This window comes from Oculina patagonica, chromosome 8, assembly GCF_052425735.1.
Source record: "Oculina patagonica isolate OP01 chromosome 8, crgOcupat, whole genome shotgun sequence".
In the NCBI taxonomy this organism is placed as follows: Eukaryota; Metazoa; Cnidaria; class Anthozoa; order Scleractinia; family Oculinidae; genus Oculina; species Oculina patagonica.
This window is the reverse complement of record NC_135765.1, coordinates 12,716,047-12,732,090: the sequence shown is the minus strand read 5'-3', so window position 1 is coordinate 12,732,090 and position 16,044 is coordinate 12,716,047. Positions and strand designations below refer to the sequence as shown.

Here is a 16,044-nt window from a genome sequence, read left to right as displayed (position 1 = left end):
CCTTGACAATAAATTGCGATCGGCAAGAATCATTTATGGCTTCAATAGAAACCATTTCTGGTTATGATAACTCATGCCATAAACACAGGGCCTGGACGGGGAATGTAGAACGGTGCCGCCGAGGCCTTTAGACGTGCTGACCTTTTTTAGACATCAGACTTGAATTACAAAGGTAAAGTAGCTGCGCACATGTCCTTTTCAACATTTCCAGCGAAAAATTTCCAAACCCAGGGAAGGGAGGGTGGAGGGAGGGAGGGAGTTTTAGATCAAATCTTTTATTTTTACTCTTTGCGAGACGGTTTCCAGTGTAACCTCAAACTACCCAATTTACATTTGTAGACTTTGTAATTTAGCAGTAAATTTCGGTTGCTGCCAAAACATAATTATTCAATACAACAAACTGCTAAAAGGTGAAACAATTGTATTCTATGAATCTTTCTAAAACACAACCTGCCAGACTCCAGAATGTGCTAGATGTGTCCCTGTAGTTGAAAGCGATTTTCTCAAATGGAGGACCTGATTCAAAGTCAGGCCGCGTTAACAGGGTGTTTGTTTTGCAAGGCTCACTTGTTCATACAACTGCTGGAGCGATCTGTGGTCATAGCTTAAAATATAAAAAATGTTTAAAACAGATCTCGGTTATCCCGAGAGCTTCGTCAAGTCAGCTGGCGAATCAAACAAAACAAACACGCAACCAAGAACCCAGGAGAATCCGAAGGCATACACGTCCATTCCGTATGTGAAAGGAGTGTCGGAGCGCGTTCGACGGATTTTGAGCCGCGAAAACATCAAGACAACGTTAGGAAATATCTTTAAAAAGCCCAAGGACCGACCGAATAAAGAGCAGTTGAAAGGAATCGTATACAAAGTGACTTGCAGGACATGCTCATTTGCATACGTTGGGGAAAGCAAAACCAGTCGCGAGGGGCCGAACACAAGCCCGGAACAAACGGAAATATCAACTCCGCGATTAAACATCATGCAGAAATCGGCCACGACATACATCCAAGTTACGCCAAAATTCTTGAAACAGGTGTAAGCAGCAAGAAAAAAAGACTGTTTCTGGAATCTTTACATTCTTTCCTCGACAAAAACACTATAAACGAAAGAGCGCCCTTCCCAAGGGTTTACGCATCGCTAGTTGCTCCCCAGGGGGGCAACGAACAATAACGTCAATGCAACTTATAAGAATTCTGCGAACCTTGCAAAAATCCATCATTCTCTGAAGAAGACCGCAGATGGCGATCGAAAATTCAGAGAATCCTTTTATATTTTTAGATCTGTTTTAAACATTTTTATATTTTAAGCTCACTTGTTCGTTTTACTCTAATTCATAAAAGCAAGGTTGGCTTCTTTTGATTGGCTACGTTGGGCACTCCCTTAATAAACGTTTTGTTCTTTTTACTTTATACTTTTTAGGGTATTACTAATTTAGAAGGACGAATGGAAAACTTTTTCACGCAAATATCGGCAAAAGTGAGTGATGTTCACGAGGAAGGAGAGTTCAACAAGGGCGACCTAATCGCAGTACTCCAAGCTATTACTGGTTTCGTTAAAGCTGGTGCTCAAAAAGATGTATTTGGAGGCCTGGAAACTGCTTTAAACACAGCTGCACATTTTGCAACACAGTGCAGTATCGGCAGTTTGAAAGACGTCAAAGAGAAATTAACAAGATGGCTGACATTTGGAGACGCATACAAGGCTCTTAAAGACTCCAATAATCTAAATTTTGACACGATGGACAAAGCATCTATTCCGGAACTTATGAAGGTACAGACCAACCTCTTTAATCCTTTCACTCCTAAACGCGCATTTGGCGCTATTTGGAGGCGCGGTCATTGAACCACTTGTGACGACATCAATTAGCACGTCAGTGGATTTTTTGTGATAAGTATCTAATAGAGCTTGGATTGAGCTTTCTACAGAAATGCTCATTTTGAATGTCGGTTGTATTCAAAAAGAGCTAATCAAAGAAAAACACGATCCGTTACACCTGTTATTGATCAAGGTCCCCTTTTCAGTTTTTTTTTAACCCCTTGCTTACCAGAGCCAAACACACTAAGCAACCGGCGGCCATATTGAATTTTTAATGAGATTCTACATTTGGCTAAGTAATGGCATCTTTTCAGTTAAAATATTAAAGAACACCTAGATAAAACATTTAAAATGAATTCCTCTGGCTTTTCCTCATTCTCTTATTGTACGGTTGACTCTTACAGCTCCCTGGCGAATTCCTTGACCACGTGCATTTGGAGGTTCAATTCCTTCGATTGATCGAGACTTCTTCTTCGCCACCTTCTTATTCTTTTTGTTCAGACTCTTCAGAATCACTTGGCTTAAATTCGCTGTGACTTAAATCGCTTATATCAGAGTCGCAATCGACAAAACTTTCAGCAATAGCTTCATCCGTGTCCATTCTGCCTTCACGCACGCGAGCCGCCATTTTGTAAATTGTCCGAGGGAAAAGCAATTTTATTGGGTCAGCGGTGTTTCACAAGTAGTGCCAGACCTTTCTCAACAACCGGGGATGAAATATTCAAGGCATCGTGAACAACCAGGCTTTCAGCGATGTCCTTTGGTTGAGGACGTATATATACGTCCTCGGTCGTTGCGTGACAATAGAGAGGACGTATATATACGTCCTTGGTATAACGTCAAAAATTGTTCGGCCAGAAGAAAGGATATGAAGAGTTAAAAATAACGAGAATAAGAAAACCGAAAAAAAAAACTAAAGTAAAAGGGGACAAAAAAGTACATTTTTACATGGAATCTTTATCAAAATGTGGCTGCAGTGTGAAAAAGTGCTTTTCTAGCAACGTTAAGGTAAATTCAAGATCATAGCACCAAACATTCAGTTTAACGGTTAAAAAACACGTTTTTGAGGGAAAATTCGGTAGTGGAAGGATTAATACGATATCAAAGGGTCAGGGAAGAGGCCTTCGTACCGCAATCAAACCTGTCTTTAATTACGGACACCTTCCTATAACGGACGTTACCTTTCTCCGAAAGAGACCAATATTTATATAAACTCGACCGTTATACGGACACCTTCATAATACGGACACTCCTTTCTGTCTCTTTGGTGACCGTAAGGTTCAACTATATTACTAAGGTAAAGTTTATATAAATTTTGATCTTTTTCGTGCCAAATGTACTATCCGTAATAGGTATGTGTCGTATTTTAGAGGTGTTCATAAGGAGAGGTTTAACTGTCGTGTGAATAAGTGCAAGACATGGTAGCAAAGAGTTGTGGGTTTAAGGGCTAAGCTCAGGGTGCTTTGTTCCAATTGGGTAACGCTCGTGTCAGTATAGCAAATCTTGGATGTTGTGTATAACATAAAAATTCAAGTACGCTTAGCCTCCAAAATGTTTTCGTTAACATAAATCAAACCAACGAATGAATGCATAGGGCAAAGAAAATCAAAGATAGACCTTTTTGTCCATTTTTTTTAAAAAATCCTACGAATGACAAACCGACTTATGCAAGCAAAAAGGAAATAAAAAACAACAATAAAATTGGGGATTTAGGTGTACATAGTTCTCCATTACGTCAATAAATATGGTCAGGATTGACTCAAACTTCAAGGAACTTACTTTAGATTAGAATGAATTATTTTTTTGCTAATTCTGGTCACCATATAAAAAGGCAATACTTTATGGCCACTGCATGATTTTTTCTCCTAACAAGATTTTGTTAGAAAAAAGGCAAACGTTTTCTCCAGAAAAAAATGTAAGCAAACGCATAACAAGTCATTGTGAAATTGTCTTGGTTACTTGTTTGGATTTCATCGATTTTAATTTAAGTTAATAAGCCTTATATACATTAAGTTAACGATTGGAAGTAGTTACTGTGTCCTTATAAAAATACTAATCTAAACTCGTTTTTTATCTACATTATTAAGGCTGACCTGGAAATGAAAAAGGAAGGGCTTGCAGCGGGCCTCGTCTGCTTGCTGCAGGAGAGAGCACTTCCTAGACACAAGGCACCCTTGGAGGAACTGATTGCAAACTTTTTCATTGCTGGCTCTGCAAGGATTGATCTTATTGCCAAGATCATTGATATAGATAATGATATTGGTACATTTAACTTCGATATCAATAATTTGGAAGAAACAGCGAATGCAATGGAAAGCGTTTCTAACTCCCCTGGTAAGGGTTATTTAGCTAACTTGGTGAATCTTAAAAAGTGAACTTGTATTTCGCATGGCCAATAAGACACCTATACAGTTGGAAATTCACTAAAATTGTGTAGCTTACTGAGCGACCAGGACCGCAATGGGCTCGTCTCGTCGCCTCTCGTAAGATTGGTAGACAGCTTCGATTACCCGGCTTTTGAGCGTTAGACGTATTCTGTTTAATACGGACACCCGCTTATTTCTCGAAGAAAACCTCATATATTTTCACGAACATCAGCACTTCTCTATGATCCGTTTGTCACGCCCTCATACAAATTTAACCTCGCTTTGCGATCACTAGCTATCTGCGAACTGTACGTTATCATTTGTCACTATCAGATAACCATGTTTGAAGTTGTGACCTTTAAAGATGATAAATATAGGTTATTCACCAGCCGGGAGGTCCGTATTGGGAAAAACTGTGCCCGAGGTCTTGGATACCGCCCTCGGCCTGCGGCCTCGGGCGGTTCCAAGACCAAGGGCACAGTTTTTCCCAATACGGACCGACCAAGGCTGGTGAATAACGTTTTTATTTTTTTTCCTACTTTATAGGAAGATTTTTTCACAAAATCTTTGTTTGTATACGTGCGTCATTTCAATGTTGTGTCGATCGACGGATTAGCAAGAGTGTAAAATGCTGCCTGTTTGTTATTTAATTCGGAATAAAATAGCCTCGCGTAAATGAACCGCACTAACAGAAAGGTTTAGCATAATAAATTGATACTGAAGAGATTCAATAAAAGAAATTGAAGTAGTAAATATGGCATTCATGTAAAATCGAGGCAAAGCATTTATATCATTGACAAAACTGAACACTTTTAAATCGATTTTGGCTTCCCGATGAATGTTTTGAAAGAAATTGTGTTCGTAGGATAGTAATTCTCGGACTATAAAATATTATGTGACTGAAAGACAGTTTCGGTACAGTTATACGTACTTGTTTTTAACGAATTAATAAACTCTACGTAGATTCCCAGCAGAATTTCTTTGTGATGAACAGTGCGAAAGTGAAACTGAATGAAATGCGTAGTTTGGACGTACGGCACAATATTGCAAGAATTATTTTGACTGTTTTGTAATTAAGAATCTCATTTTCTTGAATGATAGCAACTAAAGTTTTGTTTTGGCAAAAAGTGGCCGATAAAAAGGCAGTTTTTACTCAAAATTGAAGTTTTAAAACCGTTACAGCTTACCGTAATGGCGTGAAAATGGTTGCGAAATAACAAACAACCACAAACTACGAAACCAGAACTTGATTTTGTCGATAAATAAATGAATACTCGCCTTTAGAAGAACTTCAAGGCCTTTAATTCCACTTCTATTTTGTCTTTTAACTTTTACAACGGTTGGTGAGCAGCTATTTCGATTTTGCAGAGCAAATCTTTCGTGTGTTCGTTCGTACAACACTGCAAAATGGTTTCGCGCGGAAAATTCACTCGACGATTCTTCTCGCAACGGATACCGCCCGCTGTGAGCGGGCCGGATTGGAGAATACCGCCCGCTCCCGGAACCAATGAGATCGCAGGATTTGTAGAATACCGCCCGCTCACGAACAAAGAAAAGAATAAATAGAGGATATTACATGGTTGCGGGGGAGATATGATATCCCACATGGTTGCGGGGGAGATATCGATATCCCACTCGTTCGCTGCGCTCACTCGTGAGATATCGATTTGAACACGAGAAGATAAATTTCATATCTCCAAGCAACCATGTAATATTCTGTTTATTATATAAACCTACTAATTACGACGTTTTTGACGATTTTCCGAAGATTTCCGACAATTTTCCGAAGATTTCCGAAGATTTGCAAAATGTTGTCCGAAGGTCGTACGAATGTTTCCGAACATTTTCCCAACTTTTCCGAAAAAAGTAGTGAAGAAACAATGTAATAAGTATTGTAAGTAGCATTGTAAGTAGTGTATGTATTTGTGTTGTAAGTAGTGTTCTTTGTGTTGCAATAAATAAATTAAAAAAAAAAGAGAAAAAGAAAAAACTTTTCCGAAAATTTCCGAAGATAGCCGAAGATTGCCGATGAAGATCCGAAGATGTTTCGACTTAATATCGATTTACTTTGGCTCATTCAGCATTGAAACAGGGCAAACTTGTCAGAAAATGTTTCGCAATTGATATCTTCATATGTGAAAATAACAGATAAGTTTTAGCAATCTTTAGCTGGCCGCTAGCGTTCATTGATTTTGCCGTCGATTTTAGCGGATAATGGAAAAATACGAAAAATGTTTTCTGTGCTAGACCAGGCAATTTCCAAATTATGGATAATCGTTAGTAAAAGTTAGGGAAGCCGACTAATCTTTGTTCACACCGTCAAAATTGCAGCAAGCAGCAGACACAAGACACGTGCACACCCATAAAGGATTTGGACCTCGGGGCGTTTTGGAGCACCACTCCCTACCCGCCCCCGCCCGCCGGCGTGCACACGACTTTGAATTCGGTCAGGTGTGAAGCAGTGCAAACCTGAATGCTAATCCACAACATACTTTTCTCTTTACTTCTCATAGAAGCGCCTATTGCTGAAAACATACAGCAGAATTTTCTCGACAACTTCCTGCAGACCTATCGGCAGATGGAGAACCGTTTTGCAAAGAAACTATACTATTACTACAAAAGTTTTGAATTTCAATCTCTGTGGGATGTTGAAGAAAAGATAGCTGAATACCAGAGAGCTGCAAGCAGCGCCATAGACACCACTGGAAAGCTTCAAGGAGTTGCTGAGCTGCAGAAAGCCATCGCCGAAATCGATAAGTTGGAATCAGCCGCACAGAACTGCTACACCAGTTACCGAGTCAACACTGATTATCATAAATGGACTTTTGATTGTAAGAAGAACAAGGCGGTATGAAGCTTCAAATCAACTATCAATTAATTTACTGCCTATAAAGGGTTCTAAGACTTACGATCATGTGGCTAAGGGTGAAGTATAAAATGTTTTAGCGTAAACTGCAATGGTAACGAGATTAGGACATTTTACATGACAGTTTTCTTACCTTCTCGATTTGTAAAAGATTACCAAACATTGAAATGTATAACTTTAAATCCGGAGCAGGTTTTCAGTTTTTATTTGAATTCTCTGGCTGTTCTCGCTGACGTGTAGGTCTACCATATTTGTCAAAAGGCAGGGATTGCATCATACCATGCCAATTTTGTTCCTTTTTTGAAGGGTTATCCACCCTTATTTCTCAGCAATCACTTTCCTTTCTGGAGGGCTTCTGCTTGTCGTTTTTACTTTTCATATTGTGTTGTTAATATTTTCTTCCAGCCCTAAGTCCAGCAGTTTCTTTTATATTGAAACTACTAGCTTATACAATTTTTGTTTAATGACAGAAGAGACCTTTATTTGCAAAATTTGTAAAAATATCCGTTTATAGGGTTTAATGCTACCGTAATTTATGAAAAAATAAGGTAGCCCTGATACCCATTAACAGAATTGTTTTAATAATGTTTCTAGATTCTAATAAACAAAATCACATCTAAACAAAAAGGGGTCTCGTTGACGTCTTCTGCAGCTAACATGGCAATAATATACGTTTTGAAGTCACATTCTTCAGAGCTATCTTAAATTGCTAAAGAATGAAAAGAAAAGTGTTTCTTTTGTCGATTTAACAAAATATTATCTAAAAAGGATATGGGTATTTTTGACGTCTTTGGACGTTGCCATGGAAAAGAACTTTGACGTAAAAGGTCCTAAGGTTCAATGTAATACGTACATCAATTCGTATTATTGCGGTTTTCAGTGAAATGTGAACTCTGAAATTCTATTCTCAACCAACGGTTTACGCTTTTTGCTGCCGTCAATCATCTTGGTGGACCTCTCGGGAAACAGAAGTTCACTTCATGCGGGTCAAAAGGTCAAGTCTGTCAGTTGTGATTGGTAGATATCGATCCATTTTGTTTGTTTCTGTTTTTCATGGTTCGTTGACTGTCGCCATAATTATGATTGACGGCAGCAAAAACGCCATCGTAAGTTGGATTTTAAATTTCAGAGTTCGCATTTCACTGAAAACCGCAATAAAATTTATTATTCATCTTAAGAATGTATAAAAAGAAAATGTTTAATCCGTAACGAGCCACCTAAAAATAAAACTTCCGCTAATATCTTTTTCTTTTCAGATGTTTGATGAGCTTTACAATGGTAAAACAAGATTCCGTATTAAAATGTCGGATAGCACGACCATGTACAACATGCGTCTATTGAAGGTAAAAAGGTTGATGCAGTTCTGCTGCTACCGCAAATAATATGTAGTACTTTTGGATGATGATCCGAACTGCACGTTTATGCAGACCTTCGATTGCGTTTGACCGCATCAAACAACATCACGGTTGTCAAATCGGGTGACAGTCAATTATTATAAACTGCTAGTTTCCGCCCCCCCCCCCCCCCCTCTTTAAATACGAACGGTCTGACCAGCAAGACCTTAAAATTATTTTCTCTACATTGTGGTGTGGTGTGTTAATTAAGAGATTAATTAAATTAATAGATGGTTTTCACTGTCACGCAGCTGTCACGCCGCGAAAAAATAATTCAAAAACAATTACTTGATAGTCTACTTGTCCAAGTCTCAAGTCTGTAAGTTATCCCGTACTCGAGTTATGTACAGTCCCCGAAATGATCCCGACCCCGAAATGATCCCCAACCCCGAATTGATCCTCAAATTGACACTGAAATGATCCCGAACACGTAATGATCCCCTCATTTCTTCACGCTGACCCCGAAATGATCCCAAAGTAATTTTGGGATTGGTGTTTAAACATGGGGAATGTGTACTGTTGATCCACGTGGGAAACTGGGGCCAATTATGACAATGATGTTATGTTGTCAACTTTCATCCATCGATTTCTATTTTACATGCTAAAGTACGTTTGAGTTGACACTCATTCCGACGCAATGTTGAAGAACACACAGGCGGAGCTATCAAAAATTGACATGTTCACGTTCCAATTGTTAATTGATTCAGTTGAAAACGCGACGGTTTGACTAGACAAACTGAATGTTTTACAGTGAAAAAATCAACGAGAAAAAAAGCTGGCCGTTCACGGCAGCTCGATAATACCCGGGATAATAGAACTATCAGTGTTATCAGTGACCCGACTACTTTTTCCACTTGTTGAGAAGACAAAAAAAAAGAATGATGTGATTACGAAGTATTAACTGAGAAAAAAAAATCAAAAGATGCGATATTAAAGTCGTTCTGGTTATGGTTACGGTATTGCAATTTATCTTTTATAATGACTCTTACCTTTCTTATTGTTTAGATTAACTTAAAATGCTCTTTACGGCTTCAGCTCCCCTTATTATTGAGTAATCCCCATTCCCTTGTTTAAACGCTATTCCAGCAATTACGTACTTGGGGATCATTTCGGGGTCGGGATCATTTCAGGGTCAATTTGGGGATCATTTCGGTGATGGGGATCATTTCGGGGTCTTCGGGTCGGGATCATTTCGGGGGCTGTACAGTTATCCGTTAAAATGTTCCACTCAAATTTAGAGAACATAGTATGGAGACGCCATGTTGGTGCCTGCGCCGATGGGCACTATCATGGGGGCCGGAAATCCATCAAAACATCTGGAATTTACTTCTTTGTCAGTTCGCCATCATATATAAGGAAACATTCTCATAAACACTTCTCGCCAAACCTCGGCTATTCAGATTGTTAAAAATTATAGGATGAGGACATTTTTATCGCATTGACCACCAGAAGGCTATGCCATATAAGGAAACATTCTCATAAACACTTCTCGCCAAACCTCGGCTATTCAGATTGTTAAAAATTATAGGATGAGGACATTTTTATCGCATTGATCACCAAAAGGCTATGCCATATAAGGAAACATTCTCATAAACACTTCTCGCCAAACCTCGGCTATTCAGATTGTTAAAAATTATAGGATGAGGACATTTTTATCGCATTGATCACCAAAAGGCTATGCCATATAAGGAAACATTCTCATAAACACTTCTCGCCAAACCTCGGCTATTCAGATTGTTAAAAATTATAGGATGAGGACATTTTTATCGCATTGACCACCAGAAGGCTATGCCATCTATAACCAGCTAAATATATATATATTTTTTAAATGTCATGTTCAAATGTATCGAAAGCTTTAGCTCAATCGAAACAAAAACCCAGAGAGGTCAGAGGTGACGAGATTGTTGTCGATGTAAGAACACCATTGATAAGCAGCATCAAGTAAAGCTGGGTTTATACGGCCAATTTTTATGTAACAATTTTTATGCGACAAATATATTTGATCGTGTAAACGACACAACAATTATTTGTTAGCAGTCCAACGTTTAGTGCGCCAGCAATTGCCTTGGAGAGCAGAGATACGCGCGCGCAGTGCCCAGTGGGAGTTTGGGAGGTTAGGGACCACATATGCTGACGCAATATTTCCCACATTATATGTCACGGTGACGAGTCGTCTACAAGACCAATTTTCGTATGTGACAACTTTTATTTGTTACATTAAAGCTAACTTCTCAGCTTGTCAACAAATACTTTTGTCACATAAAAATTGACCAATTTTTTTTATAATTCATTAGCCAAATTTCTTGACGGAGTGCTATTATGTAAAGCTTTATTGCTACATTTTAAACATCGATTTGTCTAAAACTTATCACGGATATAAGAGGATGATGGAATTACTTCATGATTGTCCTTTTACTGAGAGATGACTGTTTACCGTGATGTTACAAGCTCTTAAAAGTTCAACTGCAGATAATGCGATTTCGTGTCCAAGTTTTCAGCTAGAATAGCGTACCCAATTAAATGATTATATAACGTAGTGATAAAACATAACCTCTTTTATGTTCTGACGAGAACGAAATTTTCGATTTCAAAAAAATGCTAGAAGTAAAATGCTTCTAAAAGAGTAAAAATGTGAAACCTGAACTTTAAAACGTGCTATCTTCATTTTGAGAAGGGCGTTTCAAGTTCGAGTCAAAAACAAATAGAGTACACCAAGTTAGTGTTCTTCGCGAATCAACTCCTAAAATTTTATATCGGCGATGACAACTTGCTCAAAAATTGCAGGTTTTGAGGCTTCTGAAGACCTTCCTAGTCAATGTTTACAACAACGTGTGATATATTAAAAGCTGTGAATCTAATTATGATAATTTTCGTTGTTCCAGCGCATGGGACACAAAGCTGCGAACATTAACGTGTAATTTGAAAGAACTTTAACAAAAAAATCTCATGATTATTTCGCTTGTTGTCGGCTTCAGTCGTCGCAGTTCGTGCAGACTCTTAAAATAAACACATGCATAATGTCTGCAAGTGTCCTGTGCGACCTTTATAAGAAGAAGTTCATTTCATAATGGCACTTTTATTTCTTCACGCTAACGAAAAGGTACTTTCAAGATATGTTAGTCACCAAAATTTCACTTTCCAAAGAGTATTCAAACCCTACGAAATCTTTGTCTGAAGTAGTCCGAAAATGAAAAACCAGCCGCCACCATCTTGGAGTAACTTAGCAGCCTGGTGATGTATGTGTGGCGTCAAAGAGCTCAACCTAAAGTTTAGCAGGAAGTTTAAATATTATTTAAATACTTAGCACTCCTTGCTAATTTTTGTATTGGCTTGCTTTTCAAATTAAAATTCCTGTTTGTGCAGCATCATTTTGCACAAACTAAACTCCAAGTTGAGCTAATTAACGTCACGCATACATCGCCAGGCTGCTAAGTTACTCCAAGGTGGAGGCGGCCGATTCTAAATTTTTGGAGTACTTCAGACAAGTATTTCATAGGGTTTGAAAATTCTCCCTTGTATTTGGTTTATATTAGGTTGATAAGCTTTGTATTACCCTTTCGATAGCGTGAAGAAAAAGAGGGCCATTTTGGAATGAATTTCTCCTTTAAAGCCGTTGCGGTGGAATGCGCCGATCAAAAACCTGATTGATCATTATCTATTACAGATGTACGTGGAACTCTACAGTGATGACGATCCATCCCAGTTTAAAAACATTCCAAGCAAGGTATATTTGAGATTGCAACATCTAAGTCCTTCGTACTTTAAAGATGGAACTGGGAAAACCAAGGAATTCCGACAGCAAGTGGAAAAGGGATCAGAGCGAACGTTTCAATTCGACCGTTTCGCAATAACAGACACCGCTAAATGTCAAGAGGGAAAGAAAAAAGGAGAAAGTAAGTTCTGAAGGAGTTTTGTTCTGTTGTGTGGTAGTACTTATATTGAAGTCTCCAAACTGATAGAAGTAATTAATTGGTTAATTAATAATTTTTTTTATCCGCTTTTTCTCATTTTCTGTAGTGTAGTATGTAAACCTCTTCGTTTTTTACCCTTTCCCCCAGCCTCGATTAATTGTCTTTTCTAGTAGCGGGGGGCAAGCAATTTTGTAACCATATTCATAAATAAGTTAATTCAGTTCAGCTGTAGTAGGTTTTCCATTGATGTCAATTTTGTGTAACTCAAAGTTTCTTATACACCTTTTACACCAAAGCTAATAAAAACAAGTTTGAAACCTCCTTTGTTAAATGGATTAAAATTTGTTTTCTATATAAAAGTTGCTAGCTGATGTCTGTCGAATGTACATTTGGCACAATGTAAACACAAGTTAGAGCTTACTAGAATCATTTGGAAAATTTAGTCTTTCAGTTTTCTGGCGCTGGTATTCACCCTGTCAAACATAGTTTAACTAAAGAGGTTTTACTGCATGCTGTGAATCGGGTATTAGTTATTGTGCATAGATTAGCTAACTAAAGCATTAGAACGCACGGTACTTCAGAGCACCGCACAACAGCACGACAGGGCATGGTAGCATGCGACTGTTTCACATTTCCTATAAGCGGACAACCGACCCTCGTAGGCGGATACTCTTTCTGGTCCTAAGGTTGTTCGCTTACGAGAGGCTCGACTGTAACTAACTGACAAAATACGGGTTGTTTAACACCATAAAAGTATTTTGTTTTGCTCGTATTAACGCGACACTGCAGAGATTTTAAGCCTATAAAAAAGAAAAAAAAGAAAGGTTTTGAAGCGGGGTAGCCGAGACTACGAGCACTGAAGGTGTGAGCTTCTAGGGGGGCCTGGGGGCATGCTTCCCCTGAAAATGTTTAAAAAAAATAGGCCTCTAAGATGCCATTTCCTGCATTTTGACATCCATGATGGACAGATCGAACGACTTCGAAAACCACACACGAATAAACGCAAACTTCAAGCAAGTTTTTTTTTATGAGAGTGACGTGCCAATTGATACGTTCAATCAAGCCAAAAAAGCGTCGTACATGTCAAATGTTCGCCATCCTTTTTCCGCTATCTTGGATTTTGAAGTTTGTCAAAAAATCCGGCAAAATTTAAGGGTGCAATTTTTTTTGGACATTTCGGATTGAATTAATACCAAATTCTTACCAAAAAAAGGAAATAGGGCTTATTATAACTTCACATTTCTGTAATTACCCTTCGAAAACATTTTTATTGCAGTAGCATCTCTGTGACCCATACCAGCAGAAACTGTTTTAGGAGGAGTGCGGGATATATGAAGTAGTATTATAGTAGTATTCTCCACCTCGTTGAACCGATTAGTAATCTCTTCTACAAGACATGCCAAATGACTCGACGCCAATCGAAAAAAAAAAAACTAAATTGATGCTGCTAGCCCCCCAAAAAACAACAGCAACTGTTATACCACGGGACCAATAGAATTAGAAGCTCACGAGAGCATCTTCGCTACTGCATAATTTGTTTGCTTTCAAAGTAAGAGCACTCTGACCCTCTTTTACAGTAATACTAACCCACGGAATCATTGTATTTCCAGAAAATCCTATTTACTGCATGGAGGAAAGCGACAGTCGCTTTAAAGCGATGTGCTGTCATGACCTCAGCGATTTAAAGTGCAAAGGAGATTTACAGCTTGGAGCAGAAGCATGTAAGAGTCTGTTTGGAACGTACGAGCTCTCCATACCAATTGATGACACATTGGATTGCACAAGCAGTGCTGATGTAGTGACGGATAAAAATTGCAAAGAATTTCAAGTAAGACCCTTTATGTTTAAAGATGATTTCCAGTCCGTACTGCGCAATCTTCGCCTGCAATGTTTGTGAGCCTCACAAACAGAAGAATGTTTACTAGCAAAAATAAAAATTCCGGGACAAAACTTACCTTTTTCTTCATTATTAACGCCAGATATCCTTGCAAAACAATAATAAGGAGTAAAAGAAGCTCGACGGTATTTCAAACGGACGTTTTAGCTCATCGTGAATTCTTGAACGAAACGATCCGTAATGGCGAACTAAAAAACTTCATGTACGCTATCACCGAAGTGTAACGTTTCAACGAATTCAAAACAAAAATGAAAACAAACCCTGAGTCTGCGCAGTACAGACTGGAAATCATCTTTAACAGTTTAGGTAGCAAATGATATAGGCATTGCTGATAACATACACCTAATTGCAATAAGGTTGTCAAATAAAAAAGAAAAATGTAAAAAGGTTAATAGAAATTCGTCAGCGTAGTTTCATAACTGATAGCATTTTAAGAAAACTCACGAGTTTTTATCTGCACACTTTGATACCACTTTTCATGCTGCAACAAGATAAATTGATTTATTCGTATTTTGAAGCATTTTTTAAAAGGCCGTTGGTACGAATAGGTTTCATGCACGCGCTTAATCTATTCATAATTGACTTTTTCCTTTTTTCTATGAAAACCTTATTGCAATTAGGTGTGTAAATTATGACATAGCATTTTTTACGTATAATGTACACAAAAGAGGACATCAAAGGATTGCATCGACACGAATGGCCATTATCGTTTTTAATCAGTGTTAATCTTTCGCAGTCGTTATCATTCTTGAGTATTTTGCGTTGTTATTACAGTCAAACCCCTATTAACCCCTAGTCGATCCTCGAAGATCCTGATACGCTCTCGGAAAACTGTTCGCTTCTTGAAACAGATAATGTCCGCGAAACAAAATTAGTGAATATTTTCGCGCCAAATGAAGGCTTTTGTTTATATATTGAATCCTTAATTATAAACAAGTGATGATCCACATATGATCTGGGATATGATAAAGGACTAACACTTATCTCACTAGAAGAAAGACTTTCTCTGTGTAATTTATGTAAAGTTTAAATGATTTAAGAGTTATTTTTTTGACTTTCATGGGATCACATGAATGTGTTTTCTTCGGTTAAAAACCCGTGCAATGTTATTGTTAATTGAACGACGTGTGCAGAGAGAAGTCAGAGGAACTCAGAAAAAACGTTATTGGTTAAAGGGACACTGCTTTTACGTAAAAGTACTAAAATTGCCGAAGTGGTCTTCTCGTTCATGAAATACACCTTGTACATTAAGATGAAGATATAAAGTAAATTTTTGTTGAAGGAAGAAGAGAGACATTATAATTTTTCACGAGTTTTTTTTTATTCTACAAGGGCAAAAATTTTCAAGTCGAGATATCACTTGTTTATAGCTTCAGTACACTGGCATAATAATTTTTAACAAAACTGGGCCACTATTCGTAGATATCCATGTGTCGTTAGGCTTTTGAGTTTTATAAAGTGAAGCTGGTGACAGTGTCCCTTTCATAGTTGGGATGTGAACCCAAGACCTAAAATGTTTTCAATTAATTTATTTCCTTTTTCTCTCATTCTTCAGAGAAGCATGTTTACCAAGATGAATGTGTGGATTTCCTATTTTTACTGGTCTGATGGATACCCCACGGGACCAGAGGACAGCAGATGTACCAATAGGGATAAACCAAGCAAGTCCAAAGTGCCATGGTTGAAACGAGTTCTATCTCTTGAACACAAACCCAAGCAGTTCTAGGAATTGCTGCATAATTCATGAAAAACGAAAAATCTAAGTGATTAAAGAGAAAGTCAATAAAAATTAAAA

The 16,044-nt window shown here is 38.1% G+C and overlaps 1 protein-coding gene across 2 annotated transcripts in view; it reads left to right on the top strand.

Moving 5' to 3' along the window:
• LOC144664346 (uncharacterized) overlaps positions 1-16,044 on the top strand; it is a 106,958-nt gene extending 90,914 nt beyond the window's left edge. The window contains exons 2-8 of one of the 2 annotated variants that reach the window (XM_078525448.1): positions 1,420-1,770; positions 3,903-4,149; positions 6,695-7,029; positions 8,304-8,390; positions 12,106-12,334; positions 13,963-14,180; positions 15,805-16,044. In XM_078525448.1, the coding sequence (XP_078381574.1) occupies positions 1,444-1,770; positions 3,903-4,149; positions 6,695-7,029; positions 8,304-8,390; positions 12,106-12,334; positions 13,963-14,180; positions 15,805-15,975 (1,614 nt within the window). In that variant the 5' untranslated portion in view covers positions 1,420-1,443 and the 3' untranslated portion in view covers positions 15,976-16,044. Of the gene's footprint in view, positions 1-1,419; positions 1,771-3,902; positions 4,150-6,694; positions 7,030-8,303; positions 8,391-12,105; positions 12,335-13,962; positions 14,181-15,804 lie in introns of those variants that run through there. The other variant, XM_078525447.1, reaches the window with a different exon arrangement.